Source organism: Hippichthys cyanospilos, chromosome 3, assembly GCF_059441005.1.
Source record: "Hippichthys cyanospilos isolate Australia breed blue-spotted pipefish chromosome 3, RoL_Hcya_1.0, whole genome shotgun sequence".
Taxonomy (NCBI): Eukaryota; Metazoa; Chordata; class Actinopteri; order Syngnathiformes; family Syngnathidae; genus Hippichthys; species Hippichthys cyanospilos.
Genome location: NC_142371.1, coordinates 23,851,258 through 23,874,037, shown reverse-complemented (window position 1 = coordinate 23,874,037; position 22,780 = coordinate 23,851,258). Strand labels below are relative to the sequence as shown.

The 22,780-nt window shown below is 38.8% G+C and overlaps 3 protein-coding genes across 3 annotated transcripts; 1 reads left to right on the top strand and 2 right to left on the bottom strand.

The window, feature by feature from the left end:
• Window positions 1–3,813: 3,813 nt before the first annotated feature.
• rab5ab (RAB5A, member RAS oncogene family, b) lies at window positions 3,814–10,097 on the bottom strand. Its single transcript, XM_088409895.1, has 6 exons — window positions 9,831–10,097; window positions 7,272–7,470; window positions 5,928–6,079; window positions 5,687–5,809; window positions 5,344–5,437; window positions 3,814–4,798 (listed from the first exon to the last, which is right to left on the bottom strand). The coding sequence occupies exons 2-6, from the start codon at window positions 7,435–7,437 to the stop codon at window positions 4,683–4,685; spliced, it is 651 nt and encodes a 216-aa protein (XP_088266021.1). The 5' UTR covers window positions 7,438–7,470; window positions 9,831–10,097; the 3' UTR covers window positions 3,814–4,682.
• On the top strand, window positions 8,998–19,935 carry efhb (EF-hand domain family, member B). The gene is made up of 13 exons (XM_088409892.1): window positions 8,998–10,470; window positions 10,591–10,650; window positions 11,326–11,469; window positions 11,876–12,050; window positions 12,124–12,234; window positions 12,710–12,830; window positions 13,748–13,834; window positions 13,907–13,974; window positions 14,039–14,199; window positions 14,291–14,498; window positions 14,570–14,785; window positions 15,997–16,178; window positions 17,440–19,935. The coding sequence occupies exons 1-13, from the start codon at window positions 10,435–10,437 to the stop codon at window positions 17,587–17,589; spliced, it is 1,719 nt and encodes a 572-aa protein (XP_088266018.1). The 5' UTR covers window positions 8,998–10,434; the 3' UTR covers window positions 17,590–19,935.
• LOC148426407 (m-AAA protease-interacting protein 1, mitochondrial) lies at window positions 15,862–21,219 on the bottom strand. The gene is made up of 5 exons (XM_088409893.1): window positions 20,770–21,219; window positions 19,728–19,799; window positions 19,456–19,582; window positions 18,769–18,913; window positions 15,862–18,497 (listed from the first exon to the last, which is right to left on the bottom strand). Exons 1-5 carry the CDS (start codon window positions 21,106–21,108, stop codon window positions 18,413–18,415), a joined length of 768 nt encoding a protein of 255 aa, XP_088266019.1. The 5' UTR covers window positions 21,109–21,219; the 3' UTR covers window positions 15,862–18,412.
• Between the last annotated feature and the right edge of the window lie 1,561 nt (window positions 21,220–22,780).

The following is a 22,780-nucleotide window of genomic DNA, read 5'->3' as shown; positions in this document are numbered from 1 at the left end:
TAGCAGCGTCCATTGACGAGACAGCGGACGACTGCTAACCACAACAAAAAGGAAAACATCTGGAAGGTCCTCCGGCACGGACGTCATCACCATAATCACACTGTTGCTTTTTACCGGCGCGCTGGCCCAAAACAGTAACGCAAAGTGACGTTGAAGAACATTTTTGGGTCGTTTTCGTGCGTCCGATGCGAGCAGATGCTCTCTGTCTGCTAAATGTTCTTTGAGGTTGGCGCAAAAGCGGTCAGGCGCGATTCTATGAAGCGAGTAGCGCTAGCATCTGGGCTTTTAAAACAAATCAAATTAATTTGAGAGTCATGAATGTGGACAGCGCAGCCGGGCGCACTTATCATAGCTCGCCACTTTTCATTTAATAATCTCGCTTGATGTTTACAGAGACTTCCGTTTTTGTCCCGCAACTCGTCTGAACTCACTGATTTGTGCGTGCCTTTCTTTCACTCTTGCGGATATTCATTTATGATCATAGATTTTCATACTGCAAGCTTACACACACACACACACACACACACACACACACACACACAATTTTTCCTTCTTTTGAGTCAGACCAGTCAAAAAATTCATGATTTTATTCAACTTCTGACCATGTGCATGCAGGTTTATCTCACAATTTTCCTTGATATTTTTCTTTCTTTTAAGTCAGTCCGAGGGAAAAAAAAAACAAAAAAACAATATATATATATATATATATATATATATATATATATATATATATATATATATATATATATATATATATATATATATATATATATATATATATATATATATATATATATATATATATTAAAGTTTATGTATTTATTTATTACCCAAAAAGGTACTTCACGGATTTTAATTACTGCGGGAATTTTGGAGCACAAACCCCGTGATAAACGAGGGAACGTTGCATGAGTTTTTCATCCGACGGGGTTGCCAATGGTGAGAATTTTAGTCTATTCTCGTTTCGGTCTTTTACGCTTCACGTTTTAATTCATCTATGAAAATAATTGACAATGGCGAATGCTACTGAGATACACCATAAGAATAATGCTAAGAATAATTTCATTTTTTTTGCAAATAAATGTGGATTCACCGCTTCTCCCAGACTTACTTACTTAAAACAGTACCCCACACTTTGGGTAACTTTCGCTGTCGACACAGAATAAACAGTGAAAACGTGACATAAAAAATCACTTTACGACCTAAACAATGTTAGTGTGTGGCAACGCAAGATGGCCGCAAGGGGCTTCACTTTTAGCAACTGCGATTATCTTGTTCGCGGCAATTTCCTCTCATTTAATTAGTTCAGCTGTGTTCAAGTGAGTGTTACCCAGCGGGACAAAGATTGGATTACGAGAAACAACAATGTCGGAAATTATTCAAAATGATTGTTAATGCTCCCTTTTTCGAGGAAAAATAAAGCAAACAAAAAAATGTACTTATGACGCTAGGTCAACCAATACGATTGCTGGGTGGCCTGTGTGAACCCGCAAGCACTTTGAGCACTTTCAGAGCAACATGCTACCGTTAGCATACGGTTAAAGCAAAAGTAGGCCTACATCTGAATTAGCATCTCTGGTGAGTACGATGTGTTTTATTTAACGTTTTATGTTGTTAAATATTGATTGTGATCTAGTTCGGAGGTTGCTGTTTTGTGGTGTAGAGCTTTGGAGTTGTTAGATGTAAAAGGTAAACAGTGTGTCATGCTTTAGTAATGATGTTCAGCCTCATATTTGCAGAATGAAAGTAAATTATACTATAGTTTAACATTCGTGTCATTTAATATGTATATATACATCATTTATTGATGTGATTGTGTATGTCACTGAAAGGCATACTTATTTAACCATTTGAGAAGCAAAGGTTAATATTTTGTCTAACAATTGTTTATCATTATTTTTCATGTACAATTAATACCTTTTAAAACACCTTTTGTTATTTTAGTCGACTGAAGATGACATCACATGTGGGTGCGGGTAGCAACCAATCATGTCTCAGTATGTGTATGTCACATGACCAAATTAAGAAAACTTACTGTGATTGGTCATTATCTGAGCCTTCAATACATGTGGTCATTTTCAGTCAATAGTAAAATGGAAAAATGCATATTTGAAGGTATAAATTGTATGATAAACATATAAAAAAATATACAGAATGTTTTTTTTTAAATAGAATAAAATATAACATAATAAATGAATACAAATAGAATAAAATAAAAAATAGAAACAAGTTATTGGATTGCAAACATGAACTTTTTACTCCTCAAAATGCCATTAAATGTGATTGAAATGAGTTTCATTCTCTACTCAACTTTTTCTTTTTTAACGCTTTCTACCAGATTGCATCATTGATCAGTTTTTGGACAAGAAGAAATTTCATGGAATGTTAAATAGCTTGCTACACCCCAGGGGTGCAGTTTTGCTCTGCTAGGGGAAAATGACATTTTAAGAAATTGAGCTAGTTGTGTGCGATTACTGGTGAAACATACCAACGCTTCCACAAGATTTTTTTAACCCCAAATTGGATTATTAGAATATATATATTTTTTTTAAGTGGCTCTTGATAAGGTCCCTTCCAGTTGAAGCTTACTGGCAAACTATGTTCTTACACCTTGTTTAAAAAAAAACACACACACACACACAGCTCGTTTTTGCTAGCTTAATGTTAAATAGCATCTATTTTGCAGTGCTAAAACCCTTTTCCCATAGGAGAAAAAAGGTGTCAGAAGTTTTCATGGAGTAGTCACAAGTGTAAAAGGAATTCAAGCCAAGTTAAAATAATAATAATAAAACAGCCTTAACTTGGATTACTATCCTTTTTTAGAACATTCTTATGTATCTTCTGCACTCCTCTGCTAGGAAACGTCAGAGACAAATTTTCTCAAAATATTTCATAAAAAATGAACATTGTCATCATAAAAATTGCGGCTATAGCTTTTGTACTGGCTCTCATTAGCTTCTGCAGGTGACCTCCACTTATACACGCCTCCGTGACGATTGACGGTTCTTTCCATTATAGACTTATTCATTAGCGACTCAGACAGGTGAGACGGACTGTTTGACTTTGACGTCTCCAAATACTGTGCGGTCTAATCAAAGATGAAGAACGCTCCACAGCTACAGTATAGAATTGTCTCTTCTTGAAAGATAAATTTACTCATAAGCAATACAAATGTCAACTTACTATCTTTATGCTAACACACAATGCAAAATGCCATATACCATTTCAGAAAACTAGCATAAAAGCTGCAGTAAATCTTAGTCTTTATAAACAACTCCATTTGAACATAGTTGGTAGAAACAAATAGAGTAAACGATGACTCTATAAATATTAGGATGCCTGGGAACTATTAAAGTGGGGGAAAATCCCCCCCCCCCAAAAAAAACAAAAACAAAAACAAACAAACATCTCCTGTAAAGTTCAGCCTGCTGACCCCCTCCGGGAAGCACAAGGGACATGCTGTACTAAAGGGAGGCTGTCGTCATGGAAACGGCGGGACATCAAAGCCTATTTTTTTTAATATATGTGGGGTCAGAACATGCCAAATGCAAGCTGACAAACTTTGATAACGTTTTTAAAACTGCCAACAACGTAAGATGACTATATAGTTCAACCCATAAAATGGCTGTGGCGCTACACTACTGCCCCCGCGTGGCGATGCCACGGAACTGCTGCAGAGAGCCACCTGATAATGTACGGTAGGTAACCTTGCCTCGACATACGAATTTTTCAAGTTCGTAGCTAAAATTACATAAAGGTGACAAAAAAAAATACTGTTATGAGTAAATTACATTCAAGCAAGCAAAGAAGGCATACAAGAGATTCAATCTTTATTGAATTTATTAAGTTGTATTCAGACACTCAAACCGATCGGGCCCGTCGCGTGGTTAAAACCCATCGAGCCGTTAGCGGGTCACAAGCACTCGCTCGTATAAAATGAAGACATGATGATCAACACTGTGTGCAATGCGATTAAAAGTTCCTTTCCAACGTGACACCAGAGAGTTGATATTTTTTTTGTTTTGTTAATAACACTACACAGAGCTAATTAGAATAATCATTTAAAAAAAAGAAACACCACAGCTTTACCAGTTGGAGACAAGAAGAGAATGAATACAAAAAAAATCTAAATAAAAAGCATAACCAACTGTACAATTGTTCGGAATCTCTTTTGTTTGCGTGGTCTTTTCTACACGTGCGGTGTTGACTCGCGGGGCTGGGGGGAAAATGATCCACGAATCCTCCAGGGAGCGAAAACAAACAAACAAAAAAAAACCCAACCCAAATAACTAAATCCCTCCTGTTGGGTTTTTTCTTGACAGAGAAGGGAAAAAAGCAATGACGTGTCAGGATGAGAGCCATTTTGTGGGCGTGGGGGCGTTAGTTTACGGCAAAATGGTGAGAAGATGTTTGCATTTTGTAGTGATAACATGCATCCATTATACTGATGTACACATCTTTAAAAAGAAAACTTTTTAAAAAGAAAGAGGAGGACCATCAACAAAAGAACAACAAAAAAAAAAAAAAAGGGGTTTAGAAATGCAGCTATACAAAGTCTTTCGCTATTCTGGACATGGGTTGTGAGGAACAATGTAAGGAAGCTGATGTGTGTGTTTTGTGGGGAGGGCGTGTGTGTGTGTGTGTGTGTGTGTTTGTTAACCAAGACCATGGCGGTGGCCCTCCTAGTTACTGCAACAGGTGCGGGTGCTGGCTTGAGCCGTCTCGGTCAGGTCCACGCCCCGATTCCGCCCTCCGCTGCCGCCGGCTGTCTGTGGTTCGTTCTTGGGGAGCTTCTTGGCTACGATGACATCATCACACATTGCTGTCAACATGCGCTCATTCGGGAAAGGGGAGGTCCTACGCTATGTTTGACATTTTAAAAGATAGTCCCATTCAATGTGATAACAATTGTTATAACATAATTGTATCCAACTTTGAAATGCTTCTCATTAAATGTTTAAATAATTAAAAAAAAATCTAAATGTACATACCTCACATTTAAAAGGTATCATTTGGTGAAATATTTACCATCAATTTTGGACTATAAGCCGCCTCTTCGCTCACGGTTTGAACTAGGGGCGAAATATATTTTTTCCCCAATTAGAATTTTTTGGTGACATGCAATTTTTAAAAGTAATATAATCGATATACGGTATCCCTGTTTTCTGCAGCCAATTTTGCGCTTGTTTTTCAGATATGATTTATGGTCCTAAATCTGATCCCGATCTCATCTTCTGTCATGTGATTTAAGCCAGGTCGCATTTATCCGATTCGTAAGTCACAAACGCATGAGTAACTTCAGAGTGAACCTAGCCTAAGGCATATTTTCACAGAGATGCTCACCGATGGCCATAAAGATCTCGTTGACATTCATGGAGGTCTTTGCCGACGTCTCCATGAAGAGCAGGCTGTTGTCGTCGGCGTACGATTGTGCGTCCTGTAAACGACATGAGTTCCATCACGTCAAGTGCTTCCGATTCCCACCCTCTCAAAAACTAAAAAATCATGGAAATTGTAAGGGATCGTCAAATATTCTTTTTTTTTTTTCTATTTGAAGTCGACCTTTGTCCCCTTCATCTTTGAATGGTGGGGTCCGCTGAAATCTATTCTGATTTTAATTGTAGTATTAATGTCAATTTTTCTTAAAAAAAACAAATAACTAAATGTCCCGTGTATTTTCACGGACCTGGAAGTCGAGCGCTCGCTTGCTGGCCAGGTCGGCTTTGTTGCCGGCAAGTGCGATGACGATGTTGGGACTGGCTTGCCTCTGGAGCTCCTTCACCCAGTTCTTTGCGCGCACAAATGACTCCTGTGCAGGAAACGGCAACGATAAGATACCCATAATGCCGATTCTTCTGAGACCTTAAATACAGTATGTTGGACATACTGTACTGTACATATATACTGTATGTATGTTTGGGACGTACCTCGTTAGTGATGTCGTAGACCACGATGGCGGCCTGGGCGCCTCTGTAGTACATGGGGGCCAGACTGTGATAGCGTTCCTGGCCAGCCGTGTCCCAGATTTCAAATTTGACCGTTGTGTCGTCCAAGCATACCGTCTGAGTCAGGAAGGCGGCTGTGGGAAATGCAACAAGGACGCCGGTGATAGCGTCAGCCATTTTGAGAGTGCACGTGACCTCCAATTTGTCAGAAAAGCAACAACAAACTGCCGAGTTTACCGAAAGAATGCGGATGATTCAACCGATCAAGATGTATCCCTTAACAATACTTCGCTGACAGCAATTATTACTGAAAAAAAACAATACTCTGGCGCCACTTTGTGGCCTCTTTGCACATTACAGAAAATGCAAAAAATATGGCAAAAGGAAAGTCATTCTGCAAATAGCTGGAAATAGGTTTGACAGAGGGTTAACTGAAATTGACTACCTACAGCAGGTCCATAAAATACAGTACAGTTCAAAAGATTGGAAACACCTTCAAATCCAAATGAGGTCCCAAAATTCAAGCTAACTCTTGATAATGCACAGCTGTGAACTGAAAGCCATTCCAGATCGTAAAGCATCATTCACATTGTAAAGCTGACTGGGAAAATACCAAAAAGTGCAAAATTGAGTTATTTTTGCCAAACTATACTGAAGATTTCACCAGTGATCGGCACATTAACTTCCAGTTGTCGTCCCGCTCCATTCACAATAGGAGGAATGTAACAAAACAGAAAATCTTGAGGGCGTGAACTGTGCAGAAAAGTACAATGTCCCATTGTTTATTGCAGGGGTTCCATTCCGAAAAATGCTTGAAGTAACCAAAAGCAGCAAAGTAGAGCTTGAACTTATTTTGCATTTGTTCTCTTCTTTAAATTTGTTTCCTTTGTTAAACCAAAAAAAAAAAAAAAAAATCCATAAACACAACTTTTTTTGTCTGGCCTGACTAAAATATTCGGAAAAAAAACCCTGCAATAGATACAGTCATAAATGGAAATCCACGTAGTAAGGGTTGACTTTTGTTTCTGGCCTGACTTCAGAAAAACTGTAAGAAATATTCTGATGCAAACCTGAAATCGGCAATCGAGTGAATCAGTGATAACTGAACTGCTTCGTAGCGAGGGAACACTAAATAAAGCAAATTTGAGTTACCAAACCTTTTCTGGATCCCTCACAGTATACTTCCTCATTTTTCTGTTAGCTTATGCTATTCTGTCCATTTTCCGGCTGTTGAAATAATGCAGGAAGTGACCCAGAAACGTTTTTGCCAATCACAGGTGAGATAGAAAGCGCTTGGTGTAAATAGTCCACTACTCCCGAACCAACCTCCGATGGTGCTCTCCTGGAATTCATGGAACTGTCCCTTGACGAAGCGGAGCACCAGACTCGACTTTCCCACCGCCGACTCCCCCAGCAGCACCAGCTTGAACTGGCAGATCTTGTTGCCGGCGTTGGGCCCATTGGGTCGGGTAGCTCCGCCTCTACTTGCCATGTCGCTTTCTCCGGACGCTTCCTGTTGTGGATGCTGCGGAAACACACGGGTAAATATTAAATGACCTGAATCATTTGATAATTGTCACTGGAAAACTAAGTGAGCAAGGTACATCCGTCACTTTAGTGCTCTGCTTATTACGCATCATTTGTTAATTACGTTTGAGATAATAACAGGTGTTTAGGTGAAGAGTCTCGCCTCGCAAGTGAATGTGTCCTACTCCAGAGCGATGACCTTAGTTTCAGACCTGAATCGATATCAACAATGGAGTTAGCAGAATGGTTTAGTATTCCCAATGTCAAACAAACACTGGTTGCTTTGACAAACTCAACAGTTGACAATGTCCATGATAAGACCTGACATAAATATTCTTATTTGGAGCCTGATCGCTATCATTTTAGGTCACCGATGTAGAACAACGGTCATAAAAGATTTATGGTAAATAGTGACGTGACGTTCACGAACGAACGGTCGTTTGAACAGCTCTCCACGATGAACTGAGTCTTCATGAAGAGCTGTTCAACTCGTCCTAAGGCAGTTTAATAGTAATGCAAATTACTCACATTGATGCTGACAGCTTGACAGGTGCCATTCATACTCATCATTTTTTTAAAAAAACGAGCTCACTCAACTGTGTTCTGTGCTCGTCATTATTAGCTTAAATTAAATTTAGGTAAAATAAAAGAATTGTTGGTTTCAATTCCAGCTCACTACGGTGTTCTTTGTGGAGTTTGCATGTGGTCCCAGTGCCCTCCAGGCACTCCAAATGCCTCCCACACTCCAAAACATGTATGGTTTATATATCGGACACTCTTAATTGCCCTTGGGGGTGTGATTGGGTGCGTGAATGGTTGTTTGTCCCTGTGTGCCCTGCAATTGGCTGGCAACAGGCTCAGGGTGTCACCCACCTACTGCTCAAAGACAGCTGGGATAGGCACTTGCAAGCCAGCAACCCTAGTTAACTGTAAATATAGTTAAGTGTTAATATTTGCTCTTGTGTGTATTTGTATTTGTTTTTCACATAGCTCTCTCTCAGTACACACACACACACACACACACACACACACACACACACATATATATATATATATATATATATATATATATATATATATATATATATATATATATATATATATATATATATATATATAAAATGTATAATGTATAGTGTGTATGTATATAATGTGTACACACGCATTTTAATCAAATACCAAAATACTTAATAGCTACAGCTCTACCGGATAAAAACAGGATGCTCTAATTACTTTCAAATCACCTGTGTGGTGATATTTTGGTTTTGCAGTTGAAGAAAATGATGATTACAAAATGGCAGGTATGCAGTTTGTCTCCTTTTATGTTTACATTTGAACGCTGGGTGTGAGACGTCTCGTGGAATTTGCGTCTTGTCCCATCCCTACTACTAATATTTGGGAAGTAATCAAGATTTATTGTCCCACTTGAAAGTAACGTGAAATGTATCACGGATTCCAGTTTATTTTATGAATGAGAGAGTTCATTTTTTGCTTTAAAGAAACTACAACACATAAAAGAGCTTGTCTTTTCAAAGGCTCTTATTAGTGAACTGCTTCTGAACTAACAGTTCCATTTAAAAGCCCAAAGGTCCACTAAATAAGGTGGTCGCTACTTGAGGCTTAGAACGTTTTCCCTGATAGATTAACATTATATTATATTAGCAGACAAACCAGCATATGTGATTATTTGATCACGGTTGAACGCTTTTTCCCGCATGCGCGCACCCCGTTACAAAAGCAAGTTTTATGAAGCAACGTGCCCTTATGTTGTTGTTGTTGATTAGCGTGAATTAGCACAATACTAGCTAATGTTAGCCAAGATGCTACTTAGTAACTTCGTACGTCGTATAGAAAGGCGAATCGTAGCCGGTGACAAAGTGAACTTGACTGCGTGTGGAGTCATTCCAAGACGCAGACACGCCGAGCGAGCGTGGGCATTATTGCCGCTTAGGCAAACATTGACATTATGTGCGGTACGTTTGGGTGTGTACGGCTAGTGACAGCTATGATGCTAGCCGTCGCTAGCTAACAGCTGGCTAACGTCACTGTCCCTTCGCTGTCTTTTGGCTCCAACAAATGTGGTCCAAATGTCTCCGCAGCGTCCATGTTTGTCATCACAACATAACAAGTGGCGCATATCCGACCGGTCCAACCCGCCCGGGTCGCCACTCTAGCGGGTTAGCTTGATCCCCTCCATCGTCAGCAGCGCGCTAAGGCTAGCAAGCTACGCCGCTAAGAAGGCGCCGCGCTCGGGGTTGGACGTTCGGGTAATCGCGGCCGAGTCGGGTGGAGCTCTCCCTTCCCCAGCACTCCGGTTAGCCGCCTGCTAGTTGGCTCGTAATCGCTTCGTTCACTCACCCAGCCAAGAGACGACGCCGCCACCAAATGTTGTCCTCCCCCAAAAAACAAAAGTACGCACTTTGATGTCTGCTGGGTTTAATAAAACATTGGATATCTTTTTTTTTCCAGCAGGCTCCGCCACTTGTCTCAACTTCCCTGTTGGCTTTGTACGAGCGATGATGACAGATCGTATGACTGCAACTGGCAATCCTCCTACGTCTCAGCGAGTCCCACCAATCATACGCGCCACTCCATTCTTATCATTTTGAGGATATTTTATATTATGTGTATGATTTTAACGCGGGATAAAAAGCATCAGCAAGACTAAGGAGAGAACACAAAATGGCGATCTTTTCATATAGAAATGTAACTCGTTCATCCACACGTCATTTATTTTTTCCCTTTTTGTTTCGAAACATTTTTCCCACTACTTTTTTCTTACGTTGCGTTTATTAGGACGCGCGCTTTTTTGAAGTATTTTAAGTATATCACTGTCGCTTTTTGAAATGTTGCTAGGCAACGACAAACTTAGAGTAAGCTAGCCCTTGTGTAACTTCCTCGGGGGAAGTTTTATTTTTAGCTGCAAATTATTGGAAATATTAAAAGTCAATTGGAGGTGAATATGACCGACGCAATGAGAATAGTACACATGCCGAGGGTAAGTCGACTTTGACGTGTTGTTATCTCGGTTCCGCTGCAGATGACTTTGGTATTGTGTGGTCATATGTGTTTTTAACGGACAGGCCAATTAATATGTACATTTTTCCGCACACGCCAGGCTGGAAAACGAGTCCCTATTGGGGAAAGGGCTGCTACTTGTTTTCAGGAAATTGAAAGGGTAAGATGGTTAAAATTGAATATTTTAACTTGCCTGTATTTTGAGAAAATGTATAGATAGTGTTCTCTCGTTTTACACAGTTAATGGGGACTGGAGAACGGAAACCTTATTTTATTTTACTCTATTAATTGTATTTGTATTTTTACAATATTTTGGTAAATGTATTTTTGTTTCATAACACTGACAGACACAAAATGAGTGGAAAAAGTTTTCCAGGCAATATTTTGCTTTCATAAGTAGGATCAAAGTCACAAAGCCGTAACAGTACAGTCTCAGGAATTATGCCTCTGCATGTTTATGCCCTCCACTTTTTCTCCGCTGTTAAATGGCATTGAGGAGGAATGCCAGGACAGGAAGGTGAAGCGTATCACCAAACACTTACTTCACCTGTCCTGTCATGTTGAGAGCAATTGTGTTTGTTTATATGCCACAATCGATGCTGGAAATGATATCCATCATCTTATTGAATGACAAGATGCCTTCGTCGCCAGATTAGTCTTGTGTTATGACCTTTCTGGGGGATCTCCGTGTGAAAAAAAATCTGAAGAACTTCTTTTGAGAGAGTCTGAATACTCTCTGTTATAAATTTTAAATATGTGGTCATATTGCAATGCATCCTTCCTTTTAAAAAGCCATTCTAGCGAAGTGAAATTTTTCCACTTTTCTTTTTTTCAGCCCCTGACGCCACCTATGGTTCGAAAATTCCGTAGAAGCTACAGACCGGAGATTGGCAGGACCCGTGTGCACCACGGGAAGGCCAATGATCCAGTAGTGGCCGACACACTCATTCACGGCCTTTGTAGCGACACTTCGCAAACGGTCAGCTGGCAGAGCCTGAGAGAGTCATGGCTGAACTGGGTTTTATTTCAGCTAACATTAGAAAAGAACACACATAGAACACCCAGTACAAAAAAACCCCAAAAAACAAAACACTGGGCTGCACTAGCATTACAACTTTGATGTCAAGTGTGGGATAGAAAAATATCATTTTACAGGTCTCAAATGTCCCCTGGACCACAAGTTTGAGACCCCTGATTTAGTGACCTCAATGAAGCTAACGGCATTTCTCAACTACAATGCAAACATGCTCATCACTAGCTGCCCTGTTAACTCATCAATCATTAGTTCTATTACAGTGAAGTTAAAAGGTGTCACAAATTTGAAATGCAAGATTCATATAAATCTTTTGTATCACATCCAGTTATAATTTTTGTCATTGTGACAGGCTGCAGTCATTATCAACCCACCACCTCTCAGCAAGTTCCAGCAGACATTGCAGGAGTTAGGGGAGGCTGTCTACAACTCACGGAAGAAGACGCTGCTGGGCCACCCACCAGACTGTGCCGCATCCCCCCCTTGGTTTAATGAGAAAACCAAGTTTGGAATGAAAACTCCTCAAGGTGCGCCAGTTCAAATAGTCTCTTAAGGTTCTGAGTTTGTTTTTTCATTCATGCTTGTTCTTATTGTGTGCAGATGAGGACATTGTCCATATTCTTTATCCTCCTAAAACTATGGCAGAGCTGGAAAAGGAAGAGCAGGACGCGCACAAGGTTTATGTTCACACTCACAACGGATACTTTGTTGGTGAGAACTCTACATGTATTTTATAAACTTGTATTGTCAAAGATAGATTTAATCCAGATCCAAAGATTGTTCAACACACATGAGATTTGACAAACATACACTCATGATATTTAACATTTATTGTCCACTGAATTTAATCAAGAACTGTTCCCAATTGCCTGTTTAGCAGAAATGCAAATTTAGCATGTTATTAATGACTTAAAAAAACAGAACCCATAAAACAGAACAAGAATATTTCAATCTCAGCCACTGAATTCCTAAATGTGCGTAAGGTTTTTAGAGATTAATTTAAAATGAGTATAATCGAGATCTGATCCAGATTGCCTGTTTGGCAAAAATATTAATGCAAAATAAAATCTTTCTATGGACCTCTGGGAAATATAGGTCTTGACTCAAGAATACTCATATCACGTAAATGAAATACTACTACAAAATTCAGCGGTCACTTTTTTACTAAATTGTAATTGTGTTCAAGGTGAGCAAAAAGACAGGAAGTACAACTACAACAAAGACAGCTGCTTTGGGATCAAGAAGCCTTTTTACAACGATGGACGCGCCGTCGGTAGATGTTTGCATTGGGTGGGAGAATCCACGCGGTGAGATCAAGAGCATTTTCTTTTTTTTTTTAAACTAAAACTGGTTGTTTACATAGAGGCCCTATCATGGTGTCCGATCTTGTGATTGTTGGCTGCTAAGCAGCAGTTGCCAGGAGACACTGCCCACTGCTAATTTACTGTCAATCAATCGTCATTTCTCAATGATAATGGCGGTGATTATGATGATTATTTAATACACAGTACGAACTAGATGAAAATGACAAATGCAATACGAAGCTGTACTCAATATGAAATACTGTTTTAATAGCATTTATTCACAGCCTCCTGTGAAAAACTGCATGTATTTTTTTTCTTATTTGATGTATATTGATTATAATAATATAGTTCACATCATGATTTTTTTTTAGTTTTGGTGAATTACTTTTCATTTAAAAAAATCTTTTTTTTTTAAATCAAATTTTAATGAAATAAGTTGTGTTAGAAAAATTGAAATTCACTTTATATACTGTATGTTTGTATTTATAGAGTGGTCACTTGCTTCCTCAAGGTTTGGTTATTGCGATATCACTCCATGGCGGCTTTTCATTCATTACCATAACTTTTTCTGTTGCAGGTTTACTTGCCATTTTCTAGTTGATTTTCTTCCTTTTAAGTTGGACCAGTCCGAAAATAGTGATTGTATTATTGAATTAAAAACAAACAAAAAAAAAACTACTTATGTTAAAATTTTCATTCATGAAGATATCACTTGCAGGTATACCTTGCTCTTTATAATATATATATATATATATATATATATATATATATATATATATATTTCTCAGTCGGTCCAGACAATTTTTTTTTTTTGTGAAAATGGATTTAGTAACTCTGATTATTTTCTGGGAACGTTACCTTCACGATAATTGAGGGAACACTGTAGTCAATGTTTATCTCAAGTACTTTCTTTACTGAAGGATCTACAATCCAAACCCCGAGTGGAAGCGATCGCCCGACAGCAGGGAAAAGTTGGAACAACAAATTGGGAGCACGTACATTAAGAAGTAAGTTTATTGCATCTAACATCCGATATGTCGAAGAATACATTTTTCGAAATTGTCACGTGATTCTCCCAGAAAAGGAAACAATGTCGAGATGCCTCCGGACCACACCTTCGGACTCTTCATACCACAAGATGAATACAGTGAGTTTTATCTGGTGATAGTGGATGCGGTAAGGAGGACTGTGCCATTTTTGGGTTTGCGCAGATGTCGGGGATCTGATCCACTCACCGAAGAAACCGGCGAACAAGCGAGAGCGAGCTGACGGGCGCCAGCGCCCCCTGGCCAGCACCGTGCGCAACCGCCTCAAACATATCAACTTCCATAACTTCCCTTCATTGCTGCAGGCTTTCAGGTACTACGACAAGGTACTTGTGGACTCACGAATCTGGGATTATTGGGCCGATAGTTTGACAATCAAAGTGCTGATTAAGTTTAGAATGGCGGTTTTCCCCCTAGAAAGGCAGAGGGAGCATCGATAAGGAGGACCTGCAAGAGGTGTGCCGTCACTTCAACGTGGTTGCCAGCGAGGCTGTCCTAGATGATGTAATGGAAGACTGCGACCTTGATAAAGATGGATTCATCAATTTCATGGAGTTTGCTAACTTCCTCACCTGGAAGGAAAAGATGCCGCTAAACAGACGGGACCAGCGCCTGGTCATGAATGGTGAGTTCCACCAGTGCATAATTTGTGAATAGAAGAAAATTTAAAATGTTGTGGCGGGGGTTTCTATTCAGCCCAGTTTCAGACGGGCTTAGACCATGACCCCAAATCGGTATCGTCTGGACGGCCTAGTCCGGGCCCGCTATTAAGAAGCGATGACCTGGAGATGTTCAGGACTGGCAGCTCGCTCAAGACCGTGAGGACCCTCTCACGACCCGAACCCATCTCAGACCGCTTCATCACCACTACCTCCACTATTGGGGCTGCTGGCGGAGAGCCAAAAGAATCAAGTAAGTCAAAGTCAATATGATTGCATCTGGTAAGTCCAAGTCAAGTCAGTTTGTTATGTGAGTGGAAAACGTATGGCATCTCCTGTTTCATAGGACGTTCATTTGCAGTGGCAACTTTCCGTCTTGAAAGGGATGCTTTTGTTATGTACCCATTTTCAGCATAAAAAATCCATATTTGTGATGTGTTAAGACAAAACCTATATTGAGAATATTAGTTTTGAGGTATTGAGAAAAATACGAATTTTCCTCAGAAATATCCATTTTTGGATTTAGATAAACATAACACACAAAGCCAACAATCCAAAAGTTAATTTATTTTCTGTCTCAAAGACTTGGCTAAAGCAGGGTATAAAAACGGTTGATGAATTAAGTATTTAACAAATTAAGTACAAATTTAGAGATTAAAAGTAAAGTAATTGATTAATTTGGGGTACTTAGGTATTGATTGGTAATTGGTAATTATTGTTAATTAACTTAGGTAATTATTGATTACTTTAATCAATTTCTTCTACTAATAATTGGTAATTAACTTAGGTAATTATTGATTACTTTCTTCTACTAATTAGTACTTACGTAATTGATTATTTTAGGAAATAACTAAAGTAATTGATTTCTGTAGTGTTAAATTATCTGCTGAAGTACCCAAAGTAAATGATTAATTTCATAAGTAATTGATTACTTTAGTACTTAAGTCATTTAGCCATTGACATTTTTGGGCCTTCACCCAAACTCTTGAAATTAAAAAAAACAAACATTTATATGACTACCTGGGATTTAATGTCTTGATTCCTTAAAAATAAAATGTCTTTGGGATTGAATGGGTTAATTGTAAACAAAATATAATTTTTTTTAATAGCTGAAATAATAAGCTAAATAAATAATAATTCCTTCATAGGTATTAAATGTACATGAAACAAATATGGTAGTTAATAAGATACACTTTTAGACTGAGCTCTCCTGTTGGACCTAACAACCCTCCAAGGTGTGATGTGTAGTTCCAAATTGCTTTTCTTTGACGAGTAATTTCATAGTTTACGCCCCTCTCTGCTCATTCCCAAAAATAACTACACACAAGATGCAATTCTAAAGTTGGACTTTATTGTATTGTTCAAAGCCATAAAAAAATGATTGCTTTAAAATTCATAATGTATTAGGGGCGTTAACTATTTAACACTATTGGGACATAGTTCAGCCATGGTCTTTTTCCTTAGAAACTCGCACCTGTGGAGTACCGTCCATCCGCACTGACATCGTGCCCCCGCGCAACCGGAAGATCGACGACAACATCAACTACGGTGACATGGCCACGGTGGTGGACCTGCTGCTGCCGTCGGTGTACGGGCGGCAGGGCGTCTACCAGGACCACCTCTACTGCCCGCGCTCCAAAAAAGAAGTACGTCAAATTGATTAGGGATGGACAAGACAAGGTGTCTCACGAGAATGAGAACACAAGAACGATATGAGATTTTGGCAAAAATTTCCAACGTAAAATAATCCCTAGTTAAAATTTCCCGTTTTCAAAGTTTTCTTTGTATCGAGAAAGACTGCAAGTACATTAACAAGATAGCATGTAAAAGTAAACATGAACAAAAAAGTCACTTTTGTTACAGGCTTTTTGTTTTAACAGATGCAGATGAGCTTGTTTATCAAAAATGCACACAGCTCATATTAGCTTTGGTGTTTGGCATATTGTTTTTGCAGTGTTCACAAACTCTGTCTGATGTGTCAATACTTTTCCATTCAGATCTTCAACTGGAAAACCAAATATCGCCCCACAGGCAATTTGAAAGTATTAAGCGCAACCTGTTCTACTGTAATGCCACCTTTAGTGAATATTTTGGTATTCGGATAAAAACAAAAATTTCTTGTGTGTGCGGTGAAAAACATTTAAAAGACACAGAGGACTAACTAACGCATTTCCACCTAAAAATGAATGACCAAATTTTATATAAAGGTATTTTCTTTGATAGTCAACTTTTATTTTTTAACTATAAGTTTTAAACAGTGAGATTTTAGATGGCTCTTGCTCAAATTTTTTTTTTTCAAGGAAACAAGAGACTTCAGAAAAGCAAGGCACTTTTGACTCAGCATGGTCTGTTCAAAGGTGATAAGTAGCAACTGCAAACGTGTCAGCATGTGTGTGCTGTTTTGACTGTGAATGAACTGCCTCTGAAATGTAGTCTGACTGCACTCAAGCACTGTTAGCTAGCGGCTAATTTATGTGTGAAACACCTGCAACAGGTGCCATACAATAAAATGTCCACGTAATGAGTCCATTTTTAGTGCCCTGAATTGGCAGATGAACGTGATTTCAGAACAACGTTGTGTTATTTACGTAGGGAGTCGCATTAAGTTAAGTTTGTGCAGTAAAAAGAGTTGTCACTGTCCTCACGGAATACTTCCAGCACAAACTTCAAAATAAAAGTTCCAAGTCGTTCGTGTACATACATTATTTGGTCTACTAAGGTTTATTTTGAATCGTTGGCTGGCCTTCTCACAACAATAGGCAGCGTATTTTACTGTCATGCAGTGCATTCTGCTGTATAGTTCATATTTTGGGCAAGATTCAGTTATTTCAAACATTTTCATGATTTGGCTTCCAAACAGAAAGGCCATTTTTGTTGCGTAATAAAAATCCCAATCCCTGCCAACAGATAGCCGAGATCTTCAGTAACATGGGTGCAAACATCCCAGAGACGACGTTCGAGGAGGCTTGGAAGCTGGCAACCATGAGACATCCCAACGGCCACGTCTGCGTGGGAGCCTTCCTTAAAGTACTCAAGGAAATCCAAGCTTTGCAGTAAGAACTAAAATTGAGTTGGTTTTTTTTTTAGCATTTTTCGGGGCTTTGTTATTATTACAGAATATAGTAATTGAAAAGCAATAAGAATATTAGCTTTTTCTTTAGGCTAGTAACAAAAATGTGTGGTGCCATACAGTGGAAGTATAATTGCACCATGCAAATGATTTGTTTTTATCATCTGTTTTGTGTGAGTACTATATTTTGATGTCTAATTGCATCAGAGACAAAACAATTCATTTATGGCTTCACAACGGTATTTTGCCATCTCTTTAGCTAAGCGGATTAATGAAGCGTCTTGTTGGCAGACCGCCTCGTCTCGTCGACACTGTGAAATAGTTTTAAATAAATCAAAATATTAATTAATAGCACGTGCTGCCTGTGCTTCTTTGTGTTCGCCGGCATGTAAAAGGAGTGACTCGGCGCCGTGACAAATTGGTAATACACCGTATCCGCCGTCATGTTGACGTTGCGTCGCTAAACTAATGTTGTTATGCGTAATCTCATTAGCACGCCACAGAAAAATTCATTAATCTTTTGCATGAAGTGTCAATGTGACGCTTTCATTACTTTTTCTGCAAGAAAAAAAACTAAGAATGGCAGAAACAAACTGGCCCTGTACAAATATGGATTTTTTTTAATATATTTTTTTTTTCATTCAGCAAACTCCACTGAAGATTTGATTGTTTAAAAAAAATGGTCAAAGCAGCTTTAAATATGTGATATAAATATGTTCAGTAAACTCATGGGAACTTTTAACGGCTTAGAGGGTCATAGGCCCTGGAAAGTTTTTTTTTTCTTTTTTTTTTTTTTTTCTGATAAAGCAGTCAGTCAGTTGGTTTCCAGTTCCAGTGCCAAACAGTGGTCACCATCCAGTGATCAGAAGCTCCTTTTGTCAACTCGCGATGGAACCTAACAAATAAATGGTAAAAAATACACTCATCATATAAGTGGGCATAAGAAATTACATTCAAGCCAATCCTGATGAACGTAGAAGACTAAATAAATAATAATGAAATCAGTTGATGTATTTTCTGTGTAGAAACAATCACCTTGGAAAAAAATCATTAAACAGTAATATTTTAAACATATTTTACAACCGTAACAAAACAAAATAAGCAAAACTAATTACTTCCATGGGAAATAATTCAAACTACCCTCCGAAACACAACTATAAACTTACTCATAGACTGCCGTGGCCACTTTTTTCGTCCGGACGCCGTCTGGCCCGGGAGACACTTGGAATATCCTGGTGCCTTCGGGGTCATCGGGGCCTTCCAGCGTCATCAGATACCAAAGCCTCATGACGATAGTGCAAAACTTTCTACCTGCGCACCATAACGACACGTTTGTTTTGGATATTAATTTCTCTCCTGATGCAGCTACTGATATATAGTCTACGTTCTCATTAGAATTGAGTTATATTAATAATTTTATCTTCATATTACATTACATATTACATCATTATTATTAAATACCAGAAAGTGAGTATTAATGACTTAATACTGTTTGTGCCAAGTGCTAATAATGTGAGGTACTTTATGGTGATTTCATGTCAATTTGTGCTAGCATGTTGTTTACACTAGCATGTGCGCCGCTTGAGCCTCATGTAAATGTGGTTTGTTTGTGTTGCATAATTTAACCACTAAATATAATTGTTTTAGAACATGTGTTCCTGTGAGAAGCACGGTGTTGATTTGATGATCCCTTCTGCAAAATGTGGGGACAATATTTGCAGTAGGGCTCTGTTACTTTTATGCTAACATAATGATGGTCAACCACAAATTAGCAGCATGGTTGTAACTTGCTAAGGTGACAAATAAGCGCTAATTGAAAGCAACAACACATGCAAGCATGTCAGCAAACTGACCGTGCGTATCAAAGACCACAGAGACGTCCTCCGGTAGTACAAATATGATGTCGTCCATGGAGACGGCAAGATGCTGCCGACGATGCTGCGAGAGAGGCTGGCACCGCTCCTCGATGTATCGGATCATCTGAAAAATATCACACACAAACACTAAGAAAACTATCGCATCCTATTAAATATCACATTTAAAAAAAAACACCCATTCATATTGTCTTTGCTAAAGAACGGAGACAAATCATGTAAGACCTGGATGAGGGACACCAATTTCTCACCTCAGTGGAAACGACGCCGATGAGGTCAAAGTATTTTCCTTTGGACATCAAGCTGGAAACATGCACCAATGCCTGACAAGACAGGTTTAAATGTTGAGGTATTAAACCTGGATTAGGTTTTCCAAGGTGAAGTCGAGTCTAAAATGTTCTTTCCAATACGTTCTATGTACTCTCATTCATCTAAAACACGACATTTGTGGACATAATTATAAAACAGAAAAAAAAGTGTGTTTGAGCTCTCTTTTGGGACACAGAGTAGCACACGATTAATTGTGCTGTATCTTTATGGTGTAGCTTGCGCTCTGGAACTTCAATTCTGGTACCCCCAGCGGTTGGCAGACGAACTACAACTGCAATGTCAGTTGCGCTTGGATTGTGTAACTATTATCTAGTTTTTAATCAAACTGCTTGTCAACTTCCTAGAAAATGACAAGTATTTCTTACAAAACGTATTATGAAATTAGGATTATTAATCGACTCAATAAAAACCTGTGCACCCTGGCGTTTAGACGGTAGTGTCATAGGTTTAATTTTATGAATCAAATCTGGGTTCAAGGTAGAAATGACGTAAAACTAACTGTTTAGGGATTTAAAACTGGTTAAAAGTTTCAAGTTGTAAAGTTTGGAATAGAAAGTAGTAGCCTTCATTACTTGCCATAGTCGAGAAAAGTAAGGCGATGCATGATGGGACTTGAAGTGAACAGGGGTTTTTTGAGTGTGCAAATGGTAATCAAAATAAAAGCCAACTAAAAGCTCCAGGTAAACGTCTTATTTCAAACTACTCAGATCATTTTTTGATCCCTTCAGATTGGAGTTTAAAATTTGAGTTGATTCGTCTTTTTCTGTTTAACAAAAGGTGGCATCTTACTTTACAAGGTGCACTACCGCCACCTATGGGTCCGAGTACACATGTTCAAAAAGCACAATACTATGGAGAAAAAAACAAAACAAAAAACAGCGAATCATTTGAATCAGGTGTGTTAAATGAGAGACCCATTTGAAACAGCAGAGTTGGACACCTGCCAACATATTGTACGTTTACCTGCTTCACTCCTCTTTCAAAGTCATCCGAGTTGACATCCAGGTCGAAGTAGAGCTCAACAAGAAGCAAGGTCACTTTACACCGGATCCACGTGATCGGATCTGGGATGCCCACCACGGAGATGTCAGGCTGCCGGTCGGAGTTTCCTCCTCCCAGGCAAAAAGTTCTACGGCCGGCGAACGCGACGAACCTCGCGGTGTTCGCTAGCTGGCTCCGCCGCTTGAATCCCCGCGCGGGACAGCGGGGCCTGCTGCAAGTCAGACCGCCCCTCGGCTCGCACATCCCGGCTGAACTCCGCGCGAGTCCCCGGCACGCAGCGAAGCGGCTGACCCGCAGCATGGCGCCAGGGAAGAGACCGGGAGACCGCGGACCACGCGACCTGTAAGAGGTTTGAACCCGACGCTTTTAGTTTGACCGCCTTACAAGTCATTCCATTTTTTCCCCACAATGCCCCTGTGCTCATGTAATACGTTACATGCGAGTGCTGCGTTCAAGTACTATTGGACATTGCGCTACTACAGTACATGATGATTATACACGGCGCATACCCTTCTTTCAATCATTATAAAATGATCCATTCATTTATTGCGAGAGGTCGTTATAAAAATCATCAAAGAAACCAAATTAAAGGTCATTTTAAAACATTTCCGATTTTAATATTTGTCTGACCAGCTTAATAAGTTTAGCATTTTCATTATTTCATTGACTATCTTGATTTTGACGAACTACGGAAACAAAGTGGGAAGTCACAGGTGGTATGTTTATTTTCCATGTCATTTTGAAATAACCATAAATATCTTTCATTTTGTGGCGGATCGTTCAAATGTTTAACAAACCGGAAACTGTACACGCCATGGGCTCAAACAAATCCAAAAACTAACATCAAATATTTCAAGATTATAATCACTGGGAAAAATAGACATGTGACGATACACCTTTAAAGCGAAAGAAATTTTGAATGGAACCAAAATATTCTGGAAGACAAACACAATGTAGAAGCTAATGTAAGTGGAAACGTGTTTTTACCATACTCGTCCAGCAGAGGAAGCTATGTATCTATTTTTAATCTTTTCGAAGGCTCGAAAAAAGACGCACCAATTAGCAAGTTTTGTGCTTTTTAAAGAAATATTGCATATATTTCACATTTGACACGTAGATGTTGCTATAGAATAAGATGTGTTAAAATATGAAATATTTTAACATGAACACTAAATGTTAGTGTAATTGTGATGACTAATGTATAATGTACTATGAATATAATTATAGTATTAGTTAGGCTCGAGCCTTATGTGATTTTACTAAAGCATTTTTTTGTTGGTCGATTGTGGGTTTATGTATATCTGAACAAATAATAACAAATGTTCATCTATAATACTGAGAATAATTTCAACCTATAAAAAATATGCAATTAATTTGTGGTGGGCATTTTTAAATGGTGGATTCAGGAGTAATTTCTCAATACAAAGCAGTTTGTATCAACATTTAAAGCTTCATAAAGAAATAATATACCAAGTTATCATTGTTCTTGTATTTACAAAAATGTTTTTTTAATCGTTACAGGCTAAAATATTTCAATGGTGTTTGAATTGGGTTACGTGAGCCAACCGCCAGTGAAAGGCACTGTTGTCTGCATTCTCCGTGTATATATGTGTGTGTGTGTTTGTGTGTGTGTACAACTAAATACATAGCTTAATTTAATCCATATATTCGGTGCCATATAGCGACGAAGTGTGATAACAAGCAGCATGACAGAATGAAGCAAGGGTGCCACTTGGAATCTTGCAATTTGACACTTAATGTGACACCAAAAATGTTTTAATTGAGGCCAAATAAGAAATGTAACTGACAGCCTTTTACGTGTTAATGAAGACAGTCGACAGTTGTGAAATGGCACAGCTATTTATTAAACTATAGTGTATGTGTGTGTGTGTATGTACGTATATAAGTATGCATACGTATGTGTATACACTGACCATTTTAGAAACATGGTATAGTTATGCATTGTTTATAA

Coding starts and splice junctions, on each gene's coding strand:
- efhb (XM_088409892.1), top strand. CDS start 10,435: ATGACCGACGCAATGAGAATAGTACACATGCCGAGG. Junction 11,470..11,875: donor GTAGCGACACTTCGCAAACG/GTCAGCTGGCAG, acceptor TCATTGTGACAG/GCTGCAGTCATTATCAACCC. Junction 12,235..12,709: donor TCACAACGGATACTTTGTTG/GTGAGAACTCTA, acceptor ATTGTGTTCAAG/GTGAGCAAAAAGACAGGAAG.
- LOC148426407 (XM_088409893.1), bottom strand. CDS start 21,108: ATGCTGCGGGTCAGCCGCTTCGCTGCGTGCCGGGGACTCGCGCGGAGT. Junction 19,583..19,727: donor TCGGCGTCGTTTCCACTGAG/GTGAGAAATTGG, acceptor GATATTTTTCAG/ATGATCCGATACATCGAGGA. Junction 18,914..19,455: donor TGTGGTCTTTGATACGCACG/GTCAGTTTGCTG, acceptor TATGGTGCGCAG/GTAGAAAGTTTTGCACTATC.
- rab5ab (XM_088409895.1), bottom strand. CDS start 7,437: ATGGCAAGTAGAGGCGGAGCTACCCGACCCAATGGGCCCAACGCCGGC. Junction 5,438..5,686: donor AGCGAGCGCTCGACTTCCAG/GTCCGTGAAAAT, acceptor TGTCGTTTACAG/GACGCACAATCGTACGCCGA. Junction 4,799..5,343: donor CGAGATCTTTATGGCCATCG/GTGAGCATCTCT, acceptor ATGTCATCGTAG/CCAAGAAGCTCCCCAAGAAC.